This window comes from Lynx canadensis, chromosome E2 (genome assembly GCF_007474595.2).
Source record: "Lynx canadensis isolate LIC74 chromosome E2, mLynCan4.pri.v2, whole genome shotgun sequence".
Classification (NCBI taxonomy): Eukaryota; Metazoa; Chordata; class Mammalia; order Carnivora; family Felidae; genus Lynx; species Lynx canadensis.
The window spans coordinates 60,729,205-60,752,454 of NC_044317.1; the positions used below are offsets into that span (position 1 = coordinate 60,729,205).

General features: G+C 46.4%; 1 protein-coding gene across 3 annotated transcripts; it reads right to left on the bottom strand.

Moving 5' to 3' along the window:
• Window positions 1–9,509: 9,509 nt before the first annotated feature.
• LOC115502259 (zinc finger protein 814-like) lies at window positions 9,510–19,495 on the bottom strand. 3 transcript variants are annotated; one of them, XM_030297458.1, is made up of 4 exons: window positions 18,302–18,967; window positions 16,688–16,881; window positions 16,455–16,581; window positions 9,510–12,467 (listed from the first exon to the last, which is right to left on the bottom strand). In XM_030297458.1, the coding sequence occupies exons 2-4, from the start codon at window positions 16,715–16,717 to the stop codon at window positions 9,883–9,885; spliced, it is 2,742 nt and encodes a 913-aa protein (XP_030153318.1). In that variant the 5' UTR covers window positions 16,718–16,881; window positions 18,302–18,967; the 3' UTR covers window positions 9,510–9,882. The 3 variants fall into 3 exon arrangements, with proteins under 3 accessions (XP_030153318.1, XP_030153316.1, XP_030153317.1); XM_030297456.1 differs by lacking the exons at window positions 16,688–16,881; window positions 18,302–18,967 and adding an exon at window positions 19,025–19,495; XM_030297457.1 differs by lacking the exon at window positions 18,302–18,967 and having other exon boundaries at window positions 16,688–16,999.
• Between the last annotated feature and the right edge of the window lie 3,755 nt (window positions 19,496–23,250).

Genomic DNA, 23,250 nt, shown 5'->3' on the forward strand with positions numbered 1-23,250 from the left:
ATAGAAAATTTGAACAGACTGATAACCAGCAAAGAAATTGCACCAGTAGTCAAAAATCTCCCAACAATAGGGGCGCCTGGGTGGCGCAGTCGGTTAAGCGTCCGACTTCAGCCAGGTCACGATCTCGCGGTCCGTGAGTTTGAGCCCCGCATCAGGCTCTGGCCTGATGGCTCGGAGCCTGGAGCCTGTTTCCGATTCTGTGTCTCCCTCTCTCTCTGCCCCTCCCCCGTTCATGCTCTGTCTCTCTCTGTCCCAAAAATTAAAAAAAAAAAAAAAAAAAAAAGTTGAAAAAAAAAAATCTCCCAACAATAAATCTCTAGGGCCACATGGCTTCCCAAATTTTAAAGAAGAGTTAATACCTATTCTTTTCACACTATTCCAAAAAATGGAAATGGAAGGAAAACTTCCAAACCAATTCTATGACACCAGAATTACCTTGATCTGAGAACCAGACAAAGACCACACTAGAAAAAATAATTACAGGCAATATCCCCGATTAACATGGATGAGAAATTTCTCAACAAAACAGTAGCAAATCAAATCAAACAGCATGTTAAAAGAATCATTCACCGTGAACAGAGGATTTATTCCAGGGTTGCAAAGGTGATTCAATATTCACAAATCAATCGATGTGATACACCACATTAACAACAACAACAACAGCAACAACAACAGCACCACAACAACAACAAAGGATAAGAACAATAGGATCCTCTCAATAGATGCAGAAAAAACACTCGACAAAGTACAGCATCCATGCTTGAGAAAAACCCTCTAAAGTACGAATAGAGGGAACATATCTCAACATCAAAAGGCCAAATATAAAAGAGCCAAGGCTAATATGATCTTCAATGGGGAAAAATGAGCTCTTCCTCTACAGTCAGGAACAAGACAGGGATGGCCACTCCCACCATTGATATTTAACATTGTACCAGAAGTCCTTGCTTCAGCAATCAGACAACAAAAAGAAATAAAAGGCACCCAAATTGGCAAGGAAGAAGTCAAATTTATACTATTTGCAGATGACATGATGCTCCATGTGGAAAACCTGAATGAGTCCACCAAAGAATTGCTAGAACTGATACCTGAATTCAGTAAAGTTCCAGGATACAAAAGCAATGTACAGAACTCTGTTCCATTTCTATACGCCAATAAAAAAACAGCTGAAAGAGAAATCAAGGAATCGATCTCTTCTACAATTGCCAACAAAAACCATAAGATACCTAGGAGTAAACCTAAACAAAGAGGTAAAAAAATCTGTACTCTGAAAACTATAGAGCACTTATGAAAGAAATTGAAGATGACACAAACAAATGGAAGCACATTATGTGTTCATGGGTTGGAAGAACAAACATTGTTAGAATGTCTATATTACCCAAGGCAATTTACACATTTAACGCGATCCCTATCAAAATACGACCAGCAGTTTTCACAGAGCTAGAACAAACAATGCAAAAATTTGTATGAAAACACAAAAGATCCCAAATGTCCAAAGCAATCCTAAAAAAGAAAATCAAACCTGGAGGCATCACAATTCCAGAATTCAAGTTATATTACAAAGCGGTAGTGATCAACACAGTATGGTACTTGCACAAAAACAAGAAACATAGATCAATGGAACAGAGTAGAAAACCTGGAAATGAACCCACACCTATATGGTCAAATAATGCCCGACAAAGCAGGAAAGAATACCTAATAGAAAAAAGACAGTCTCTTCAAAAAATGGTGCTGGGAAAACTGGATAGGAACATGCAAAAGAATCAAACTGGACCACTTTCTCACACCATACACAAAAAGTAAATTCAAAATGGATGAAAGAAGGGTGCCTGGATGACTCAGTCGGTTAAGCGTCCAACTCTTGATTTTGGCTCAGATCACGATCTCACGGTTTGTGAGTTCAAGCCCCACGTCCGGCTCTGTAATGCCAGCATGGAGCCCACTTGGGATTCTCTCTCTCCCTCCCTGTTATCCCCTCCCCCTCTCATGTAGGCATGCACATGCATACTCTCCTTCTCTAAGTAAATAAAAATAAAAAAATTTTTTTAGTGGATGAAAGCCCTAAATGTGAGAGAAGAAACCATGAAAGCCTAGAGAACACAGGCAGAAACCTCTCTGAAATTGGCCTTAACGAGTTCTTACTAGATACGTCTCCTGAGGCAAGGGAAATAAAAGCTAAAGTCAACTATTGGAATAGTTTATTGGCAAAGAAAACAATGAACAAAACTAAAAAGCAACCTAGAGAACGGGAGAAGATATTTTCAAATGACATTTCTGAGAAAGGGTTAATATCCACAATTTATGAACAACTTATAACATTCAACACCCAAAAAACAAATCATTTACTTAAGAAATGGGCAGAAGACACGAACAGACATGTTTCCAAAGAAGATATACACATGGCTAACACACAAATGAAAAGATACTCAACATCACTCATCATCAGGGAAATGCAAATCAAAACTACAATGAGATACCATGTCACACAACTCACAATGGCTACAGTTAACATCACAGGAGACAACAGATACTGGTGAGGATGCAGAGAGAGGGTAACCCTCTTATGTTGGTGGGAATGGAAACTGCTGCAGCCACTCCAGAAAACAGTATGGAGGTTCCTCAAAAAGTGAAAAATGCTACTACCCTACAATCCAGTAATTGCACTACTAGGTACTGACCCAAAGGATACAAAAATATTGATGCAAAGGAATACACGCACCCCCGATGCTCATAGCAGCACTATCAACAATAGCAAAATTAGGGAAAGAGCCCAGATTTCCATCGACTGTTGAATGGATAAAGATGTGGTAGGTGTATGAGTGTATATATGTATGTATGTGTGTGTGTGTATGTATGTGTGTATATACACATATATGTATATGTGTATGTGTGTATATATATGTATATGTATATATGTGTGTTTATGCATATACATATATGTATATGTATATATGTGTATATGCATATACATATACATATAAATTTACATATACATATACATATATACAATGGAATACTACTCAGCCACCAAAAAGAATGCAATCTTGCCTTTGCAACGACATGGATGGAGCCAGAGAGTATGATGCTAAGTGCAATGAGTCAGTCAGAGAAACACAAATCCCATAGGACTTCACTCATATGTGAAATATAAGAAACAACACAAATGAACATGGGGCGGGGGGAGGGGGGCGGTGAGGAGAGAGGCAAGCAAGAAATAGACTCTTGTTAGGTGCTTTTTGCTTTTTGTTTTTTTTTGTTTTTTTTTTTTGAGGGGGCAGGAGGAGCAGAGAGAGAGGGCGACAGAATCCCAGGCAGGCTCTGTGTATCAGTGAAGAGTCTGATCCGGGGACCGACCCACAAACTGTGAGATCACAACATGAGCTGAAATCAAGTTCTGGATGCTTAACCAACTAAGCCACCCAGGCTCCCCAAGAAACAGATTCTTAACTATAGAGACCAAACGCAGGGTTCCTTGAGGATAGGTGGGTGGGTGGGGGATGTGTTAACAGGTGATGGCTATCAAGGGGTGCACTTGTCGTGATGAGCACCAGTTGGAAGTAATGAATCACTAAATTCTACACCTGAAACTAATACTGCACTGTATTTTAAACTAGCTGGAATTTAAATAAATACTTGGAGGAAAAAAGTATTCTGCTGTCCTCTGAGTCTACAGAGCTACAGTCCACAGGTACTGCAGCCTGGAGGGAGGGAGCCTGGCCCTCCCTAAAGGCTTGTTCTCACAGTTTCATCTCTGCACTGACCTTGTCCATTGGCATCACCTACCAACTCACTAGAAATGCTCATTCTCAGCCTATACCCTAGACTGACTGACTCAGACACTTTCCACGTGATTCCAAGAAGCAGTGCTTTTGTTTTGTTTTGTTTTGTTTTGTTTTGTTTTGTTTTGTTTTGAGGTTTATTTATTATTGAGAAAGAGAGTGTGAGTGAGGGAGAAGCAGAAGGTCCAAAGTGGGCTCTGCGCTGAGAGCGGAGAGCCCAATGCAGGCCTCAAACTCACAAACCATGAGATCATGACTTGAGCCTAAGTCAGATGCTCAACCAACTGAGCCATGCAGGCGCCAATAAACAGCGGTGTTTTAAGAAGACTCCGGGTGAAATAGACACAGAGTTAAGTATTCCCTCCACTTACTTGTTCCTGAAGACAGTAAACCCAATGTGCTTGTGTTTAACATGAATCTTCTCTAAGGCTGCAGGATTTGAGAACCAAGCCTGCAAAATTTATCAGCACACAAATGTTTCCTTCACTAAAAAGTAAGGTCTACAATAGCTGATTTTCTATTGTTTATTAATGGATTACTACTCCTTTATGAACATACAAAGTGAAAAGCCTTCAATCACTCTCCCTCATACAGAAAAACGGTATTTGCATACCGTACTGGTATCCTATTACCTTACTGGTATCCAACTGCTTTGGTACTTGGATGCACATCTGTGTATCTATGTTCAAATACATTCCTACATTACCAAAACTCAAGTTCTGCTGCCCACTGCTCAAAAACCCAATACTCAAGAGACAAGTGTTCAAGGGAAAGGAACATGAGCTCATTCAGGCGGCTGGCCACCCGGGGAGAAGGCGGACTTTTGTACACAGGCCAACTCCCAGGTATCTGCCCCCCCAAGGGTTTTAAAGCAGTTTAGGGCAGTTAACCAGAAAAGGGAGCACAGCGGTCTGGAGCATCTCTTGACTACATGCAGACTCTTCTGGTGCTAGCTATGGATGTTATCACAGTGCTCAAAGGTTTTACAACAGGTTCTGGTTCCCCAGTGCCTAGGGGTTGTGCAAGAGGGTCTGCTTTGTGTTGTGGCATGCAGAACTGCTCTGCTCTTCTAGGAGAGAATGCCTGATCTACAGAGAAACATCCGCAGAGAAATCATGGGGACGAAGCATGCTTGGGAAACCTTCAAGATGACTGGATTGGCCATAGGGTTTGAGGTGGCTGCACCCCTACATACTATTTTTGTTAGTACTGAAAGAGGTCCTCAGTTCCCTCTCTTTTGACTTCAAACTTTCTCGTTGGGTTCCTTCCAGCTTGTCTCTTGGCTAAGGAAGACCCTGATGGCAAGCGTTCCCAGATTAGAACCAAAACGACCCCTTCAAGCAATAAAGAGTGCCCTGAACAGCAAGACCCCACTCATGAGTGACTCCATGACAATGATCTACTTGACTCACTGCCTCCCTGCATGTACCCACCCACCTTTGCTGACATTTTTCTTATATAAACCTAGAAGTGTTTTCACCACTGTGGAATCAGTCGTTGAGAATTTAGTCCACTGTGTTCCCTGTTAGCCTCCCTGAACGAGATTCACCCCCAACTTGTTCCTCTGCCTTGGGATTTTGTCACCGCTGAGCAGCCAAACCTAGTCCACTTGGGACCCCCAGGATTGGTGCTCTTATATCCCTGTACCCCACAGTACAACAAACTCATAATTTGTTGACCAACCTGCGCCTGAGGTGTTTTCCCTTAACATAATCTTGGACAACCTAACCCAATGAGTTTAGCCCAGATGTCACACCCCGTCACCCCGAGGAGCTTCCAGAGTGGTCACAATTGTGCACGTGGAAAGGAATCAAGAACTCACCTGTGGACTGGGCTGTGTCCCTCGGGCGCCTCCCGGGTCAAGAATGGCCAGCGCTCCGGGCAATGCATCGCATTAAGGATCGACAGTGGGACCTTGAGCTCCACAGGACATACAGGGACTCAACCCAGCAGGTCCTTCCAAAGTCACCTCCGGGGGGTGCCATTTTCCTCCCGTCCCTGTGCCACTCCTGACCTGCGACCCAGCACCTTTTTCTCCCTGCAGGCCCCTTCCTGGCTGATGCTCTGAGATGACACCACCGTCACGTGGGGGTCCGAGGAAAAAAGGTCTCAGCGGGTTCCTACACTAAGGCCGCTGACCTCTCCTTCTGGGAGTGTCGCCCTCCTCTGCCTGCCCCACTGGCTCCCAGTCCTCCCTGGAGAGGGGGAAGCCAGAAATGGCCGCAGTGCCCCGGCCAGCAGTCTTCCCCTGAGTGGGAGGGCTGGTAAGGCAACCTAGATTCAGGGTGAGATGCACCAAAGGCATTCATCTTTGGGGAATGCACTCAACTATTACAGAAAGAAAGAGTTACATCACATGGAGGTGATCACTAGAGGGTGAGAAATCCCTCCAAGGTACTGGGTGGGATCCGAGGAAGCAATCTGAACCCAGCGGGTTTGCCCGACAACCTGGTCACCACTAAGGTGAGGCCAGCCATATTTTCACTCACCCATCAGGGTGTTTAGGGAGGTCCCTCCCCTCTGGCCAATCAGGATTAACATCTTCTCCTGAGGCTTGTGCAGACCTGCAGCTGGCTCAAGGCACCCCCACCTCCACCCCCACCCCAGCTCCTGTCCGCCTGGGATTGTAAAGTCTCCTGCACACGCCAAAGTTTAGTCTTCCACCAAACACCCAAGTGGAATTTTCCAGCGCCTTCTCCCAGCATATCCCGCTCTCATGATGGGAGAATTTACACTTTGGAAATTGGCAAGCACTACAAAGCAGGGCTGCAGTTTTGTATTTCTGAATGCCTGGATGTAAGAAAGCGAAGACATAATGGTAAGAATGCACACTAAACTTACACATGTATGGTGTTCTGGGCCGTCACGTGTGCAGGACACAAAAGCAGCTGAGTGAAAATAGTGAAGAAATAGCCTAACACTGTTACTATGACTCCATACAGCAAAATGTCACACCATTTAAGAATGAGGAAAATTCAAATACATACCATTGCTGTATGCGTTTCTTATTTGTAAATGAAAATGGAAATAGCCATAAGTCATCGGAAAGATAATGGGCAAACGATATGAACAGAAATTGTACCAAAGGAGATAGACGGGTGGTACATAAACACACGAAAAAATACTCAAAACCAACACCCCTAGGAAATGCAATGGCAACAGCACTACACACTTATGAAATGCGCTGACATTACAGACTGGCCCTATCAAGTAGTGGCAGGGACTGGAGGCACTGGAACTCTCATACATGCTGGTGGGAATGCAGAACTGAAGTTTCGATCGCATTTTGGCAGTTTCTTAAAAATATCAGCACTAACCTACCTGTGACGGGCATTGCGCTTTGAGTCACACCACAAGAGAAAGGAAACCTCTATCCACATAGAGAACGGTAATGAAAATTCTGAGAGAGCACTTTGTTTACAAACGCCAAAACTCTAAGTAACCCAAATGGTCCAAACAGATGAATGGGTAAATAGTGGTATACTTCCAGAGAAGAAAATAGTAGTATTGCCTGGAAGGGACGTATACGCAAAATGACCTCCAAACCTTAAGCAAGGGAAAAGGTTGAGAAGTCCAGCTTGAGGAGAAACGGTTTATTTACGGACTCAGGGACAGAAGCGTGACCTTGGCACCCATAAGAGGAGTCGGTCCCTGCACCACCAACTCCAGGACGACCAGTTTTTACAGCCAAGGAGGCTGGGGAGTACCTGGGAGACTACTTGGGAGGTGAATGTTTCAGAACAAGCATGTGCCACAGGCACAGCTAGTACCAACAATGCTGGCTAGGCGTGTCAAAAAAGCTACCTCTCTGGACTATGAAACCACCCTTGTCTTGTATCCTCTTCCTCTCTCGCACGATGGCCTTGAGACGTAAACACCAGAGAGGATATGCGAGTTCAGACACCTTTGGATTATTTTATGACAGTGACCTCTTGGACACAGGACACATGTGTCCAGAGTGAAGAATTTCTGTACACACTGATCCTGCCCGGTCACTAGAACACCCGTGGATACATATTTATAAGAGATACACTCCACTAAGTGGCTGATGTCTCCTCTATTCCCTCATTACCCTATCTTCTAGATTACCAATTACAGTTCCCTTGCCCCTGTGGTGTAACACACGAATAGTGTGCATCAGGCCACATGGCTCCTTTGAAGCATTTGGGGTAGATATTCCACTCAATAGTGCCTGGCAGTATGTGGTATCAGCTGTGGACAAACAAAATATTCATGTTGTCTCCACAACCACTGGAGATGGTTTCATAACCACTGGAGATGCTTCCTCTTCAGGGTGACCTCTGAGCACAGGAAAATTGCCGGCATCCACACAGAAGCCAGATATACAACACAGGGGGCTGTGTTATCCAGAACTGCCATAACGGTGTCCGACACACGAGGTGATTAGACAACAGAAATTTACTTCCACACAAATCTGGAGTCTAGAAATTGGACATAAGGTATCAGCAGGGTCAGTTTCTTCTGAGGCCTCTCTCCTTGGCTTGGAGATGGGGATTTCTTGGTCTTCAAATGGTCATCCTTCCGTACCACTATTCTCAGCTCCTTTTCTTCTAAGGACACCAGTCATACTAAGAGTACTAAGACTCCATCCTAATAACCTCATTCTCATTAAACTTCAACTTCATTCTCATGAAACATGCTATGTCTAACTACAGTCACATTCTGACATACTGGGGGTCACAACTTAAACATAGGAATTTGGGGTACACGATTCAGCCCACAACAAAGGTGTTGGGTCACAATGCGAATTCACATCCAAGCTGCACGGTATGTGTCGTAGTTATTTTTTTATTTACAATTATCCAAGACACAGTAAGTTTGGGATGCAATGAAATCTGTTCACTTCTTCATGCTGGCAGACGCCAATTCTGCTCTCAAACAACCCCTTTGAGTGAATACAACACATAAGGTTAAAGGTAATTAAACAAAAAAGGCATTTATTAATGCATAAACCAGAGCAAAACGTGGCACCAAATTCCTGTGCTGGTGACTTGGGTGCTGCACAGATTGATCACAAACATCAGGAGACCAACAACGTCCTAAGAGACTCAGCCTCTCTGCAAGACACCACCCCAAACTCAGTTCGGGTAGGAGTGTCAACACTGGGTCACATCCACGTTCTGACTTAGAAGGGAACAAGGAGTTCCAATTACCCACAATGTCCGTCGCCAATGACAAAGCGCAGAGGTCAGCATGCTTGAGCATGGTGGGTGGTGGCTGATACACATGATGGGAACCTGGCAAGTGGCAGGGGTGAAGTGACTTTTGCTACAGAAACTGGCAGTGATTTCAATTGAGCAATGACTCCAACCACAGCAAAAGCACAACGCAGCTTCTGTATTTTTCTGAAATAGCTTCAAATTATGGTAAGTCACTCCCCTCTGGACATTCAGGTGAACAAAGTTCAACTCAGGTAGGTGTCTGCCTCGCAAACGGTTCTCCTCCACTGTGATTACACGAAGCAAGGAAACATCACCTTCTCTGCTACTTTAAATTCTTTCTGCAGTGTGACCTCTGAGCGTGGAATGAAGACAGATCACTGGACTAAAGGAATGGTCATGTACCTCACCCATGAGGCCCTGCTCCAAGGTGAATTCGGATTTCAAAACTGTATCTTTGGCCAAAACATTACCCATATTCTTCACATTTGTCTCAGCTCAGGCTGCTCTAACAAAATATCACAAAGGAGGGGGCTTGTAAACAAACAAGTTTCCCAGTTGTGGAGGTTGTATATCTGACCTACCATTCCGCATATGGCCTGGTTCTGTGACTGGTCCACCAGCTTCCTGATTTATAGATCACCTTCTCAAGGGTCCTCACATGACTGATAGGGGAAGGAAACTTGCTTTAGAGATATTATGATATTAACCCCACTCATGAGTGTTCCACACTTCTGACCATTCTCAACTGAAATACCTCCCAAAGATATCACCTGTTAATACTATTCCATCAGAATGGGTATTCAACATAGAAATTTTAGTGAACATGAGCATTCAGGTCATCATGTCACCAATAAAGACATTTTTTACTGTGTAGTTTCTCATGTTGAGTAAGTCTGGAGATTTAGCTGAAAGATTTTCCAGATTCAGAGCACTCCTAAGGCCTTTCTCCTGTGTGCACTCTTGCGGTGATAAATAAGAGCTGGATGACTGATAAAAGCCTTTCCACATTCACTGCACTCATAAGGCCTTTCTCCTGTGTGAATTCTCTGGTGTTTTATGAATGTGGATCTATACTTCAATGATTTCCCACATTCATTACACTTATAAGGCCGTTCAGCTGAGTGAACCTTTATGTGTGCATTGAGCGTAGTTTTTCGGGGAAAGGACTTGCCACATTCACTGCATTCATAAGGCTTTTCTTCAGTATGAACAATCTGGTGAGAACGGAGGAGAGAACGAGCAGTGAAAGCCTTCCCACATTCACTGCACTCATAAGGCTTTTCTCCAGTGTGAATTCTCTGGTGTGACATGAAGGAAGAATTAGAAGTAAAAGATTTCCCACACTGACTACACTCATAAGGACTTCTTTCAAGGTGACAGTGACGATGAATCCGTAGGGCACGACTATGACTAAAAGACATTCCACATTCATTGCATAGGTAAGGCTTTTCTCCTGTGTGAATTCTCTGGTGTTGAATGAATGTCGACTTATAGTTCAGAGATTTCCCACATTCATTACATTTATAAGGCCTTTCACCTGAGTGAAGTTTTATGTGTACATTGAGGCTATTTCTTCGGAGAAAGGATTTGCCACACTCAGTGCATTTATAAGGCCTTTCTCCAGTGTGAAGTCTCTGGTGACACTGGAGATCAGACCCAGAGAAAAAAGATTTGCCACATTCACTGCACTCGTAAGGCCTCTCTGTAGTGTGAACTCTCTGGTGGTAACGGAGGGCAGAAGTAGCAGTAAATGATTTCCCACATTTACTGCACTCATAAGGCCTTTCTCCAGTGTGAACTCTCCGGTGTTCATGGAGGACAGAACTAGTGGTAAAAGATTTCCCACATTCACTGCACTCATAAGGCCTTTCTCCAGTGTGAACTCTCTGATGACACTGAAGGGCAGAACTAGTGGTAAAAGATTTGCCACATTCACTACACTCATAAGGCTTCTCTCCAGTGTGAACTCTCTGGTGATAGTGGAGGGCAGAACTAGCAGTAAAAGATTTGCCACATTCACTGCATTCATAAGGCCTCTCTCCAGTGTGAACTCTCTGGTGATTATGGAGGACAAAACTAGTGGTAAAAGATTTCCCACATTCCCTACATTCATAAGGCCTTTCCCCAGTGTGAATTCTCTGGTGAGAACGAAGGACAGAACTTGTACTAAATGATTTTCCACAATCACTGCATTCATAAGGTCTTTCTCCTGTGTGAACTCTCTGGTGTTTAATGAATGTCGCCTTACACTTAAAAGATTTCCCACATTCATTACACTTATAAGGCCTTTCACTTGAGTGAATCTTTATGTGTGCATTGAGGACGTTTCTTCGGAGAAAGGACTTGCCACATATATTGCACTGATAAGGCTTTTCTGTACTGTGACCTCTGTGATGATAATGGAGGTCAGAAGTAGAGAAAAAAGATTTGCCACATTCATGACACTTATAAGGCCTTTCTCTAGTGTGAACCCTGCGATGATAACGGAGGCCAGTACTGGAGATATAAGACTTCCCACATTCCATGCACTGATAAGGTTTTTCCCCTCTGTGAGTTCTCTGATGATAACTGAGAATAGACATAGAGGTAAAACATTTTCCACAGTCACCACACTTATAAGGCCTTTTTCTAGGTTGAACCCTGTGACTAATTAAAACTGAACTATGGCTAAAAGATTTTGAACATCCACTGCAAACATAAACATTTTCTCCACTGTGCCCTCTCTGGGGATGAATGAGCACAGATTTGTGGCTTATGGATTTCCCACATTTGCTGCAGGTGTACTGCCTGGACCCAGTGTGAGCCTTTCCATTTTGACTAAGGACAGACCTTTGCCTAATGGATTTTCTACCTTTGCCAAACTCATGATGTCCTTCTGCAGCATGGAATCTCTGGTGGATAGTCAATAAAGATTTGTACCTGAATGTTTTCCCACATTCACTGCACACAAAACACGGTCGTCCAGGCTGCATACCCTGATCCTGAACAGGTGTATGCTCGGGACCAAAGGCTTCCTTGCATTCTCCCCAAGTGTAATGACCTTCACTACTCTGTAAAGTTTCCCTGCGCTGGCTGATTGTGTTTGGCTTTTCTCCAGTATGAGTGGCCTCTTGCTGCAGATGCCCTGAGCCAGGCATGAAATCCTTCTGAACCTCTATACATGTAAAGCGCTTTTCTAAATCATGGAATCCATATTCCTTCACAAAAGAGGCCGTGTCCACACTACTTCTGAATGGTTTCTCTCCCGTATGCTGGTCCGGCTGCTGATGAAAGTTTACGCTGAAGTAAAATCGTTTTCCACATGCCCCACACCTCAACAGTTTCTTGCTGCTTGGTTTTCCCTGGTGCTCACCCAGGCGGAAAACATCTCTCAAGACCGGACCACACATCTCACAGGGGTGGGTCTTCCGGGAAGACAGAGCTGCCTTGGGCGTGCCGGCCTGTGACACACCTACAGAAACGCTCTGTTCAAGGGGTGCCTCCGCATCTTCTGCTCCACAGCAGCAACCTGAACGCAAAGAAACTCTCATGAAATACATGGTGACTACAGTGAGGGGTGAGCCCGTCACACATATGCACCTGTCTCCTGTAGGCACGAGTTGAGTAGATACTGTTTCAGACAGTGGAGTTGGAATTCAGGTGAAGGAGTGCCTGCTCTGCGTTACTGGGCCCCTAAAGTCAAAGCATTGTGGACCGCTCACTAGAAGGATACAAATTTAGGATGTGACACAAGGAACAGAGCCGGAATCTAAACCTTACATCTCTTCCCACAGCTTTGTGTAGGACCTTTCTGGCTGCTGATGTTTCGCTGAACAGAAGAGTGTGAGAAAATCCATTCACAAGACATTTGCTGCTATTCACGGTCAGTTTAAGGACACTGAACATCTCATGGCAAAATGTTCAGGGGTCAATATTACGGTAAACAGAAAGTGCAGCGAGAGAAATGGGTGGGATGCGGAGGCCCGAGAAACAGCAATTACCCCTGCGCTGGAAGTCACAGGACTACCAAAGGAGTAGAACACACAAGTACACAAACTCTCAACAGTGAAGAAGGAAAGACAGGAACGAGGTGTGGCCTTTGACAATGGCACCAAAGTCGGGTTGAACAAACAAAGCTGCCTAGTGTGAGCTGAACAGAGTCCTGATATCACACCTTCCCCGGCTGCCATTCACCGGAAATGCCCCCCCGTGAAGCCACATGGTCCTGTCTGCATCATGTCCGTCCTACGCTACACAGAACACTCTTTTCCTGTAAGCGCTAAGTGAGCAACTACAGGGCACAGGGAGAGTAGAAATAATGTAGGAAAAAAAGTAGATGGCCAGGGGTATTCCAGAGCTGCCCTGCACACAACAGACTCAGAAAAGTATCCTATGTGACTGACGTTGGCAGGACTGTAGAATAGGAGATGCCATCTTTCACACCAACAAAAATCAATTCAACAGCTGTCTATGAATGACTTTAGACTCCTAGGGCTCAAGGGCCCAATTAAGACGGACTACTATACTGTGCAGCATAAAAGAGAGCAGAAGCACGAAGAAAGGATCGCTGGAGACTATTATCAGAGACACGTGGAGATGGGTAGGAAACGAGCTGGGGCATCTCTATCAGCCACAGGGCAGATGCTACTGCAGTCCCTGCGCAGGAGACGCCAGCTGCCTGCTCCAGGGGACACTCGCACCGAGTTATCCAAATCCTCAAGGCCAAAGCACTCTTGAGAAAGAAGTTCCAAGCTGAAGGCAGACATTTGTGATTTCAAACTCTATTACGAAGCTGTAGTAATCAAAACAATATGCTACTACACATAAAACAGCACTAAAGCATAAAAACAGACCAGTGCAACGGAATAAAGAGCCCGGAAGGAAACCCACACATCTACCGTCCATTAATCCTTGACAATTATGCCAAGAATACACTGGGGAAAGAATACTCTCCTCTCGGGAATCTGAATATCCAAATGACAAAACAATGAAACCGGACCCCCATCTTCCAGCACTTGTGGAAATGAACTCTAAATTGAAAAAAGACTTAAACACAGGACATCAAAACCTAAAACTCCTAGGAAGAACGTATGGAAAATCCTAACTTAATTCCTGTCAATGAGTTTCTGAATGTGACATCAAAAGCATAGACAAAAAGCAAAAACAAGTACCACTGTACAAAATTCAAAAGTTGCAGCAGAGCCAAAGAAATACACAAGAGGGGCACCTGGGTGGCTCAGTAGGTTGGGCGTCTGACTTCAGCTCAGGTCATGATTTCACAGCTCGTGAGTTCGAGCCCCACGTGAGGCTCTGTGCTGACAGCTCAGAGCCTCAAGCCTGCTTCAAATTCGGTGCCTCCCTCTCTCTCTGCCCAAACCCACTTGCATTCTGTCTCTGTGTCTCTCAGAAATAAGTAAACAGTAAAAGAAAAAAAAGTCAAGAGGTAGCATGTTGGTGAGGATGTGGAGGGAAAAAAACCCCTTGAGCATTGTTGCTGGGAATATAAATAGGCAAGTTATGGAAAATGTTAGGGGAGACCCACAAGAAAATTAAAAATAGAACTACCGTATGGTCCACCGTTGCCATTCCTGGGTATGTATCGCAAGGAAACAAAATCAGAAACTCCACAAATGACCTGCACTTGCACATACCGCAGTATTATTCACAATAGCCAATATATGGAAACACCATGAAGTGTGCTGAGTGTTGTTTTCTTTAAGGTTTATTTGTTCATGAGACAGAGAGAGTGTGAGTTGGGGAGGGGCAGAGAGACGGCGGGAGACACAGAATCTGAAGCAGGCTCCAGGCTCTAAGGTGTCAGCACAGAATCTGATGCGGGGCTTGAACTCACTGACCGCGAGATCATGATGTGAGCAGAAGTTGGAGGCTTAACTGAAGGAGTCACCCAGACGCCCCTAAGTGTGGTGAGTGTTTAAAGTGACAAAGAAGGGGCACCTGGCAGGCTCAGTGGTGGGGTACAGGACTCTTAATCTCAGGGTTCAGAGTTCAAGCTCCACTTTGGGCACGGAGCATACTTTTAAAAAACTAAAATACATAAATAAATTGTATTTTAAAAATAAACGAATACAGTGACAAAGAACATTTAGGACACACACATACGTAAATAATAGGTCATAAAAAAAAGAAGGCAACACTGCCACTTGCCACAACATGGATGAACCTGGAATACATTATGCTAATCAAATAAGCCATACAGCAAAAAACAAATCCTGTATGATATCACTTATAGATATTCTTTAAAAAAAGAAAAATCTGGGGCGCCTAGGTGGCTCAGTTGGTTAAGCATCTGACTTTGGCTCAAGTCTAGATATCAGGGTTCGTGAGCACAGCCCCGCATCAGGCTCCCTGCTGTCAGCAGAGCCCACGTGGGATCCTGTCTCCCTCTTTCTTCCCCCATTCCCTGCTGGTTCTCTCTCTCTCTCTCAAAATAAATAAATAAAAAATTAAAAAAAAAAAATCACACCCCCAGAAGGTAGAAAAGCTAAAAGCTAAGGAATGGGGGAAATGGAGAGATCCTGGTCAGGGGAACACATTTCCCTTTATAAGATGAGTAAGTTCTGGGCACCTGGGTGGCCCAGTCTGATAAACATCCCCCTCCTGATTTCGGCTCAGATCATGATCTCACCTTGGCTCAATGCTAAGCAGGAAGCCTAGTTGAGATTTTGTCTTCCTCCCTCAGTCTGGCCCTCCCCTGCTCACACGTTCTCTGTCTCTCAAAATAAATAAAAAACACTAAAAAAATTTTTTTAAAGCTAACTAAGTTCAAAGGACCTAACAGCATGTTGACTACACTTGTGAATACTGTACTGTATGCTTGGAATTTGCTAAGGGAGTAGATATTAAGCTTCTCACGAACCGCAAAAGGTAATTATGTCAACGAATCGGTGTGTTGACTACCTTCTATTTGGAACTAGTTTCCTAATGTATAAGCAGATCAAATCCTCATGTAATACACTTTCGAAATGGAATCTTCCTGGTCAGTTCATACCTCAACGAAACGGAAGGGATGGGGGCAGGTAGAAGAAGAGATGTAAACACCACCAAAAGAACCATACAAGACAGTCTTGAGAAGTAGCCCATAGTCCTCATAAGTACGACCCAGTCAATCCTTGCAATTTCCGGCAGAGGCAGGCAAGGAAATGTCAGTCAAAAGAAGGTATCAAAACAGGGGCCATAGAGAAGGCATGGATCTCAACACAGTGACCCGGTGGGTCAGAGGGTAAGTAAGGCACAATCCGTTAGCGTCACTGACTGACTACTCTTTTACCCTATGAGGGTTCGGCACAGAGAGCACTGGGACGGCAGGGGAGAGAAAAGGGCACACCAACACCCCAGCCTTAGCAACAAATGCAACCACCACGGAAGCTGGGGGAGCAAGCAGGGCCCACAGTCCACACCCAAGAGGTACAAAGCATCCCCTAGGGAATGGGCAGTTGGGGGCTAAAGCGGGAATACAGAGCCCAGTCCAGGTCACTGGGGAGGGTGAGGGCCTTACCCAGGGAGGATATAAGTGTAAAGTTCTCCAGCATCACGTCATAGTACAGCCGTCTCTGAGCCTCATCAAGAAGTCTCCATTCCTTCCAGGAGAAGTAGATGGCAATGTCCTCAAAGGTCACACCACCCTGTCATGAAACGGACAGATGGCACCATGAACATTCTCCCTCGGAGAACCCACAATCTAAACCCTGACACATACACCCCATTCTCCCCAGCCACGCCAGCTCCTACCTCAGAATAAATACCAGGTCCTGGTGTCATTAATGCCACCGTCTCCTCACCATCCCACCAATCACTGTGCTCGGTCCTCAGCAATAACAGGCAGGGGGTGCGTAGATGCAATCTGCGGGGGCCAATCTGGGTTTGGCCCCCCAAGCGCCATCCTTTCTGCCTGGAAATTCCCGTGGAGTCTCCCCGAATGTGCCCTCAAACACAGACAATTATGGACCCACCTCGACCAGTCAGTCTCCAGTCCCAGGGCCCTGAGACCCTAAGCTCACAATCACACTCACACTCCCTCTCCAAGTGAACATGACCCTGTAGTCTGCATCTCCCTCACACCTTCAGACCCCACAGTTGCGCCCCCACAGCTTCCTGCCCCACACCAAAGGATGCCCCTTGACTCACACTGGGACCTGTCACATGACACCCAAAGGATGTGTGACAAATCCAAACAGGTTCCACGACAACCCCAGCACTCTCATGCATCCCACCACAGGGAAAGCCTCAAATGCGGCCGAGGAGTCCCCCTCGCCTGCCGGGGATCCTGGCTTCAGGGACACACACCCACAGCCACGTGGCCGTTTCAGATACTCCCAGTCCCTCTAATACTTCTGTGCTGCCCATGCTGTCCCTCCAACAGTCACAACCCTCCACTCTGCACTGAACCTTTGTGAAAAGCCCAGCCCTAAAGGTCTCCCTGCCAGGCACAGAGACGCACAAGTGACCACACTGGCCCCACACCTTATCCATCAGCAAGACTGTGAAACGGCCCGGACACCAGAAAAGCGCACCACAAAGTTCTGGTGAAGCCCTACACCACTGAACAAAGGGCAGCCTCGACTCCCTGTCACCTCGCCGCAATTGCTCCTAGGTGTCCTCAGCCATCTCTTGTCCCATCATGCCATGGAAGCCTTACCCACCCATCCATCTGCCACATCTTTCTCTCTCCTTCGCCTGTGCCCGCACTGCCCAGCAGCCCCAACCAGGCGCTGAGCCAGGGAACCACTCTTCAGCACACCTCACTAAGGCCCTCTGACCTACTAATAGCATTGCCCCCCTAGTCTGCACCCCCTCCTCAATGTGATCCAAACCTCCGCCGGGGCCACACAACTGCCGTCACTTTTCAAAGTTTCCATCCTGAAACCTGCCCCGCTTTCCCGGGTTTTCCTGCCCCGCTGCCCACTGGATGACGTCACTCACGCCTCTCTGAACATCTAAGACTTAACGACGTCCAAGCAACCTGGGAGATCTCCAAGGACAATCAACCTACTGCCACCTTCCGTCCAGCTGATGGGAGCGTCCACCCCTTCCGCTGCTAGGACCGCTGAAAATTAATAACGGGAAACCTCACTAAAAGGGAGTCGGGAGGACGCAGCTGGGGGAGCTCTCACGCACTACCGCCATGATCAGTGCACACCCCACAGGACCACACACTTGAACTTGGGGACTGGGAAACTACCTCCTCTACTAGCCCAGACGGGAAAAGGCAGGCTTTCGGGACCACCCCACCCACAGCTCAGCCAACCGGAAGCCACTATACTTTCAATTCCCAGTTTACTCTCAGGGACTTGTAGATTTTAACAGCCTTCCCAACTTAGCCCCTTCCCCTTTAAAAACGCCTACCTCTCTCGTGTCCTGCAGACTGGCCTACCGTTGAGCCTCAGCTTGCTTGTTCCAGACTGCGGTGCTCTTTCGTTCTCGAAGAAACTCAGTTTTGCCCGTCAAATAACTGGCAGATTATACTTCAAAGGACCAAAGCCCCCAGGCATTCCGGGACCCCTCCCTTTCTCCTGTCACCTGCAACACCCCAAATTTGCCTTGGCCCTTCTCGAACCCGGGGCCAAAATTCAACCGCTTCTCGGACATCCACGGTGACCGTTCTGGCCCGTCAACGATGACACACACTGGCGCAGGCACCCCCTCCTGCGCTCCCTGCCCCCTCTGCCCCCCACCCCTGCAATCTGTCCTCTCCGCAGCCAGATTGGGCCTATCTATTTACACCTGGGTTACACCGCCTGGCACACCGCCAGCACGGATGGACTGCTCAGGCAGCCAGGTGACAGGCCTCACGGGCGCCGCTGCACCGTGCGTCGCTGAAACAACCGAGACCTGCCGTGCCCCGCTGGTGGCGCAGGCCCCCTGCAGCCCGTTCGTTCCCGCACCCCGTCACGCCGGCGCTCAGACGCGGGGACCCCGCCCGCGAGCGCCTCCTCGGCCCGGACACCGGGACCTGGGCCGCAGGGACGCGAGCAGGCGACCCGCGCTCGGTCCTGGAGGGTCGGGGGGGTGGGGGGGAAGGGAAGGCTGAGAGGGCGGGCCGGGAGGGCCCGGGGGCCGCGCGTTTACCTCAGCCGGGTCCCTGGGCGCGGCCGTCGCCAACGGACTCTGTGGGCGGATCGGGAAATCAGGCCTGCATTCTCTGTCCCGGCCACAGCGCGGGGCAGACCGGGCGCGTCGTCGTGGAGCCATGGACCGCAGTGTCCGCGACAGGGACGTCGCCTCCTCTCCTACTTTGTCCGTTTGTCACCTCGACCCGGAATCTGCACTCTCTAACCTCCCAGGGTAAACAAGCCTGACGCCAAAAGTCGTCCACCGTGAAGAGGCCGGAAATCCCACCCCCACGCGCCACGCATGCCCACAAATGCCTCGTCCTGCTCCGTCATTGGCTGCTGCCTGCGTCCTGTATCCACACGCTTTTCCGGGTACCATAGATCTCAGAGTTACAGCGGCCACCGAAGGGGGTTCGGCCCCAGGGACTTCCACAGTTCGGCCAGCTGTCCCCGGGAGTTCCTGCAAAGTGCTGCTCCTACCAGAGGGAGCGGCTTTGTTGGTTTTTAAAGTCCAAAGCCGAAAAGTAGTAGTTTAGTTGCTCCCACTTCCTCTTCCTGAGGTAAATGACACATCATTCAAATGTGTCCAGCACTTAAGAAATCAAAGGAGGCCGTGCACAGCTGGAAAGATGTTGCTCTTCAAATGCTTGCAGCCTGAAGCGTTAGAGTCAGTTTTGCAATTGGTCGGGAACAATACAAAAGTCCCCGTTATCATAAAAATTCAGCCCAGTGCATTTTGAAGGTCTTCAGGATCAGTCACTCATTTGTGAATTGGGCAGCATCACATCTAGCAAGTTAAGGGAAGCAACAAAGAGCTACAGAAAGGGTACGGTTTTTAAAGGTAGAACAAGAAGTTCATAAACAGAAAAAAGGATTATGTCAGGCGAGGTCACTTTGTTAGGGGACAAAAAGGTCTTCCAGCGGAATACCTCATCTTTGGGCGACGCAGAGGACCCATTCTTGTGGCCGATTACCCTTTTGGTGCTGACCACAAAATTCCTCACTGACCAGTGGAAACTAAATTTCTGGGTAGTGCTGAAGTTGTATGAGCTTAGGTATTGTGCCCTGCTTTGGTGACATGACCCAGCAGAAGTGACTCCATTTGGGGCCTGTGGTTCCCTTTGTCACACCCTATACAAGTCCGTGACAGGGATGGTTGGCCACCCTGAATTAGGTAAACTGACAACGTCAGCCTCTGGTTCCACACAAAACTTCATATGCCCATATCGTGATTGTTGTCCCATTTTTTTTTTTAATTTAATTTAATGTTTATTTACGTTTGAGAGAGAGCCAGAGTGTGAGTGCTGAAGGGGCAGAGAGATGGAGACACAGAATCCAAAGCAGGCTCCAGGCTCTGAGCTGTCAGCACAGAGCCTGACGTGGGGCTCGAACCCCCGAACCGCGAGATCATGGCCTGAGCCAAAGTTGGACCCCCAACCAACTGAGCCACACAGGCACCCCGTGTCTTCCCATCTTTTGAGGAACATTTTTATCCATATATTACTTACTCCACATACCCACATATACTCAGTTCCTGTCAGGAGATTGACATCGAACCCAAACAGTGAGCAACTTAACGCATGCTATATTTGGTACCAAACACGTTGCCATTTAGTTGGAGCGTGTGTGCAAAGGGAGAATATGAACCCTGAAGTAAAGGATTATCTGAACCCAATGACCTCATCTCCTTGCTGGGAAGTGATTCTCATTTCTTCAGGTACTGGCAGTAGGAATTGAAAGTATCCTAGAAAATCAGATGTGGAATGCCCATTTCAGAAAGCAGTTCACAACGTTTATCTAGTGGTTTAAGACAGTGCCAGAAATACCTATGGGCAAACCAACATTCCACCTCCCTACACATCAGGAAAGAGTAAAAAACAGTTACAAACTAACAGAACTTTTAGAAGCAGGCTCTAAGTCTGAGAAAAGATAGGACCAAATGGAGCATGTGACTGTGCTAAACCAATACTTGGTTTTTGTGAGGGTTTTATCTCAAGAATGTGACGTTTTCATTCCTACAAGCATTGAACAATACTACTGTCCAGCTTAAAAATAAATAGCCAGTAACTTTACTAGCAAACTGAATTTATTCAGGAATGACAAAGGAATTTCAACTGAGGATAACCACACCATGGCAATCCACAGGCAAGGTTCAAGAGACAGAGGGAAAGTGAGCAGTAAAAAAAAATAAAGGTCCAGAGCTACTTTCACAAATGTTTATTTATTTTTTATAAATTTTTTTTTTAACGTTTCTTTATTTTTGGGACAGAGAGAGACAGAGCATGAACGGGGGAGGGGCAGAGAGAGAGGGAGACACAGAATCGGAAACAGGCTCCAGGCTCTGAGCCGTCAGCCCAGAGCCCGACATGGGCTCGAACTCATGGACCGCGAGATCGTGACCTGAGCCGAAGTCGGACGCCCAACCGACTGCGCCACCCAGGCGCCCCAGATGTTTATTTATTTTTTAGAGAGGGAGAGCAAGTGGGAGAGGGGCGGGGGGGAGGGGGCGGGGGAGGGCAGACTGGATCCAGAGCAGGCTCCGGGAGACACCAGATAGCCCAATGTGGGGCTTGAACTCATGAACCATAAAAAAATGGCCTGAGCTGAAGTTGGAAACTCAACCAAGTGAGCCACTTAGGCACCACAAAAGTCTGGGTTTATTAGGTTTAAGGTGGAGATTGGGGAGAGTTGCTTTCAACAAAAGTTCACTGAAGAACAAAAGTTTGAGGTTGTGGCGGGTTTTCACTGGCTGCATGCCATGGTTAGTGTTTCCTTACTGGGGCAAGGAGAGATCATCCTTCTTTTTGTGAAAGGCAGGAGATTAATTTCCTACTGGGAATGTGTCCTCCCTTGTCAAGACAAAAGTTATCTCCCCTCCTCCTGCTCTTTATGCATGTCATGTCTGCGTGAGAGGTCTCCCTCCAGGGCCTCCTGAATCCATTCTAGTAAGATTTCATTTACTAATTTTCACACTAATTTGGAGACTTAAAGAGGACATTTAGGGTACCCAGAATAGTTAAAATGAGAGGTAAATTCAAATGTCATGTTTATTCACTGTTCTAAAAAAATGTGCATTGAGCACATAATGTGTTTGCAAGAACTTTTGGTAGATGCATGGGAAAATTCAGTTACAAGAGAAGCAGTCCCGTCTTCATGTGCCTTTTATCGTGTTCAAGAAAAACACAGGAAACATGAAGCAGGAATACTAAGTTCTATTGTACGTTAGAATGTGGCAGGTGTGATGGAAACAACAAGAGGTGATTCTGTGAGCAAAGGACGTTGGAGAGGCGCCTGGGTGCCTCAATGGGTTAAGTGTCCTATTTCGGCACAGGTCATAATCTCACAGTTCATGAGTTCGAGCCCTGTATCGGGCTCTGTGCTGACAACTCAGGGACGGGAGCTTGCTTCAGATTCTGTGTCTCCCTCTCTCTGCCCCTCTCATTCTCACACTCTGTCTCTCTTGAAATAAATAATTAATTTTTAAAATTAAAATAAAAAGAGCAGGATATTTTATGTAATATTACACAGGGCTGTGTGGCAGCCCTCATTATTACGTGCACCATGAGTAAATGTGAGTCCCGTGGGTTATTACTTTTATTAGTTTTGTTTAAATAAAGTGAGGTACATTAAAATTTAGAAGTGCCTGTTTGAGCAAACACCAAATCCAATCAGGCAGCCCCAAACCCAACTAGGGGAAAGGCTTTTGTAGACCAAAATGAGAAGAAAAGGAAACACGTTACATGACTGGCTATAGCTTCAGAAACTATCTTATATGGGAAAGCCTAGTTGCCTGTTAGAGACAGGGTAGCCTTTGGTTTTGAATTCTGACCCTTGAGGCATTCACAAGAATTTGCTTGAAGTGAGGTGTAGGTGGCTAAGGCATTGGAGCCACCTGAGTCTGATGGCCTTCCTGTGGATGTACAGTTTCCAGCAAAAGAAACACGTTGGTAGGTGGCTTCAGTGTGTGGACTCCTTGGCATCGGAGCCCCTGGAACTCCATTCATTTAAGCCTTTAGATTGCTTGGCTCACTGCAGAGAAACTCAGGAGGTGTCCATTAGACATCTTTGGACTGGGGGAGGGGAGGAGCTAAGATACTGGCAGAGTAGGAGGAACCTAGGCTCATTTCTTCCCTTAAACACGACTAAATAACTATCCAGTCACTCTGAATACCCATAAAATCAACCTGGGTTCAACAGAACAAACTGCACAACTAGAGGGAGAGAAGATGTCACATCAAGGGA

What these genes read in the sequence shown, in the direction of transcription:
- LOC115502259 (XM_030297456.1), bottom strand. Translation starts at nt 19,147, where the DNA reads ATGGCTCCACGACGACGCGCCCGGTCTGCCCCGCGCTGTGGCCGGGAC. An exon ending in CGCCCAGGGACCCGGCTGAG is followed by an intron (nt 16,582 to 19,024) that starts GTAAACGCGCGG and finishes GTTTCATGACAG; the next exon opens with GGTGGTGTGACCTTTGAGGA. An exon ending in TACACTTATATCCTCCCTGG is followed by an intron (nt 12,468 to 16,454) that starts GTAAGGCCCTCA and finishes CTTTGCGTTCAG; the next exon opens with GTTGCTGCTGTGGAGCAGAA.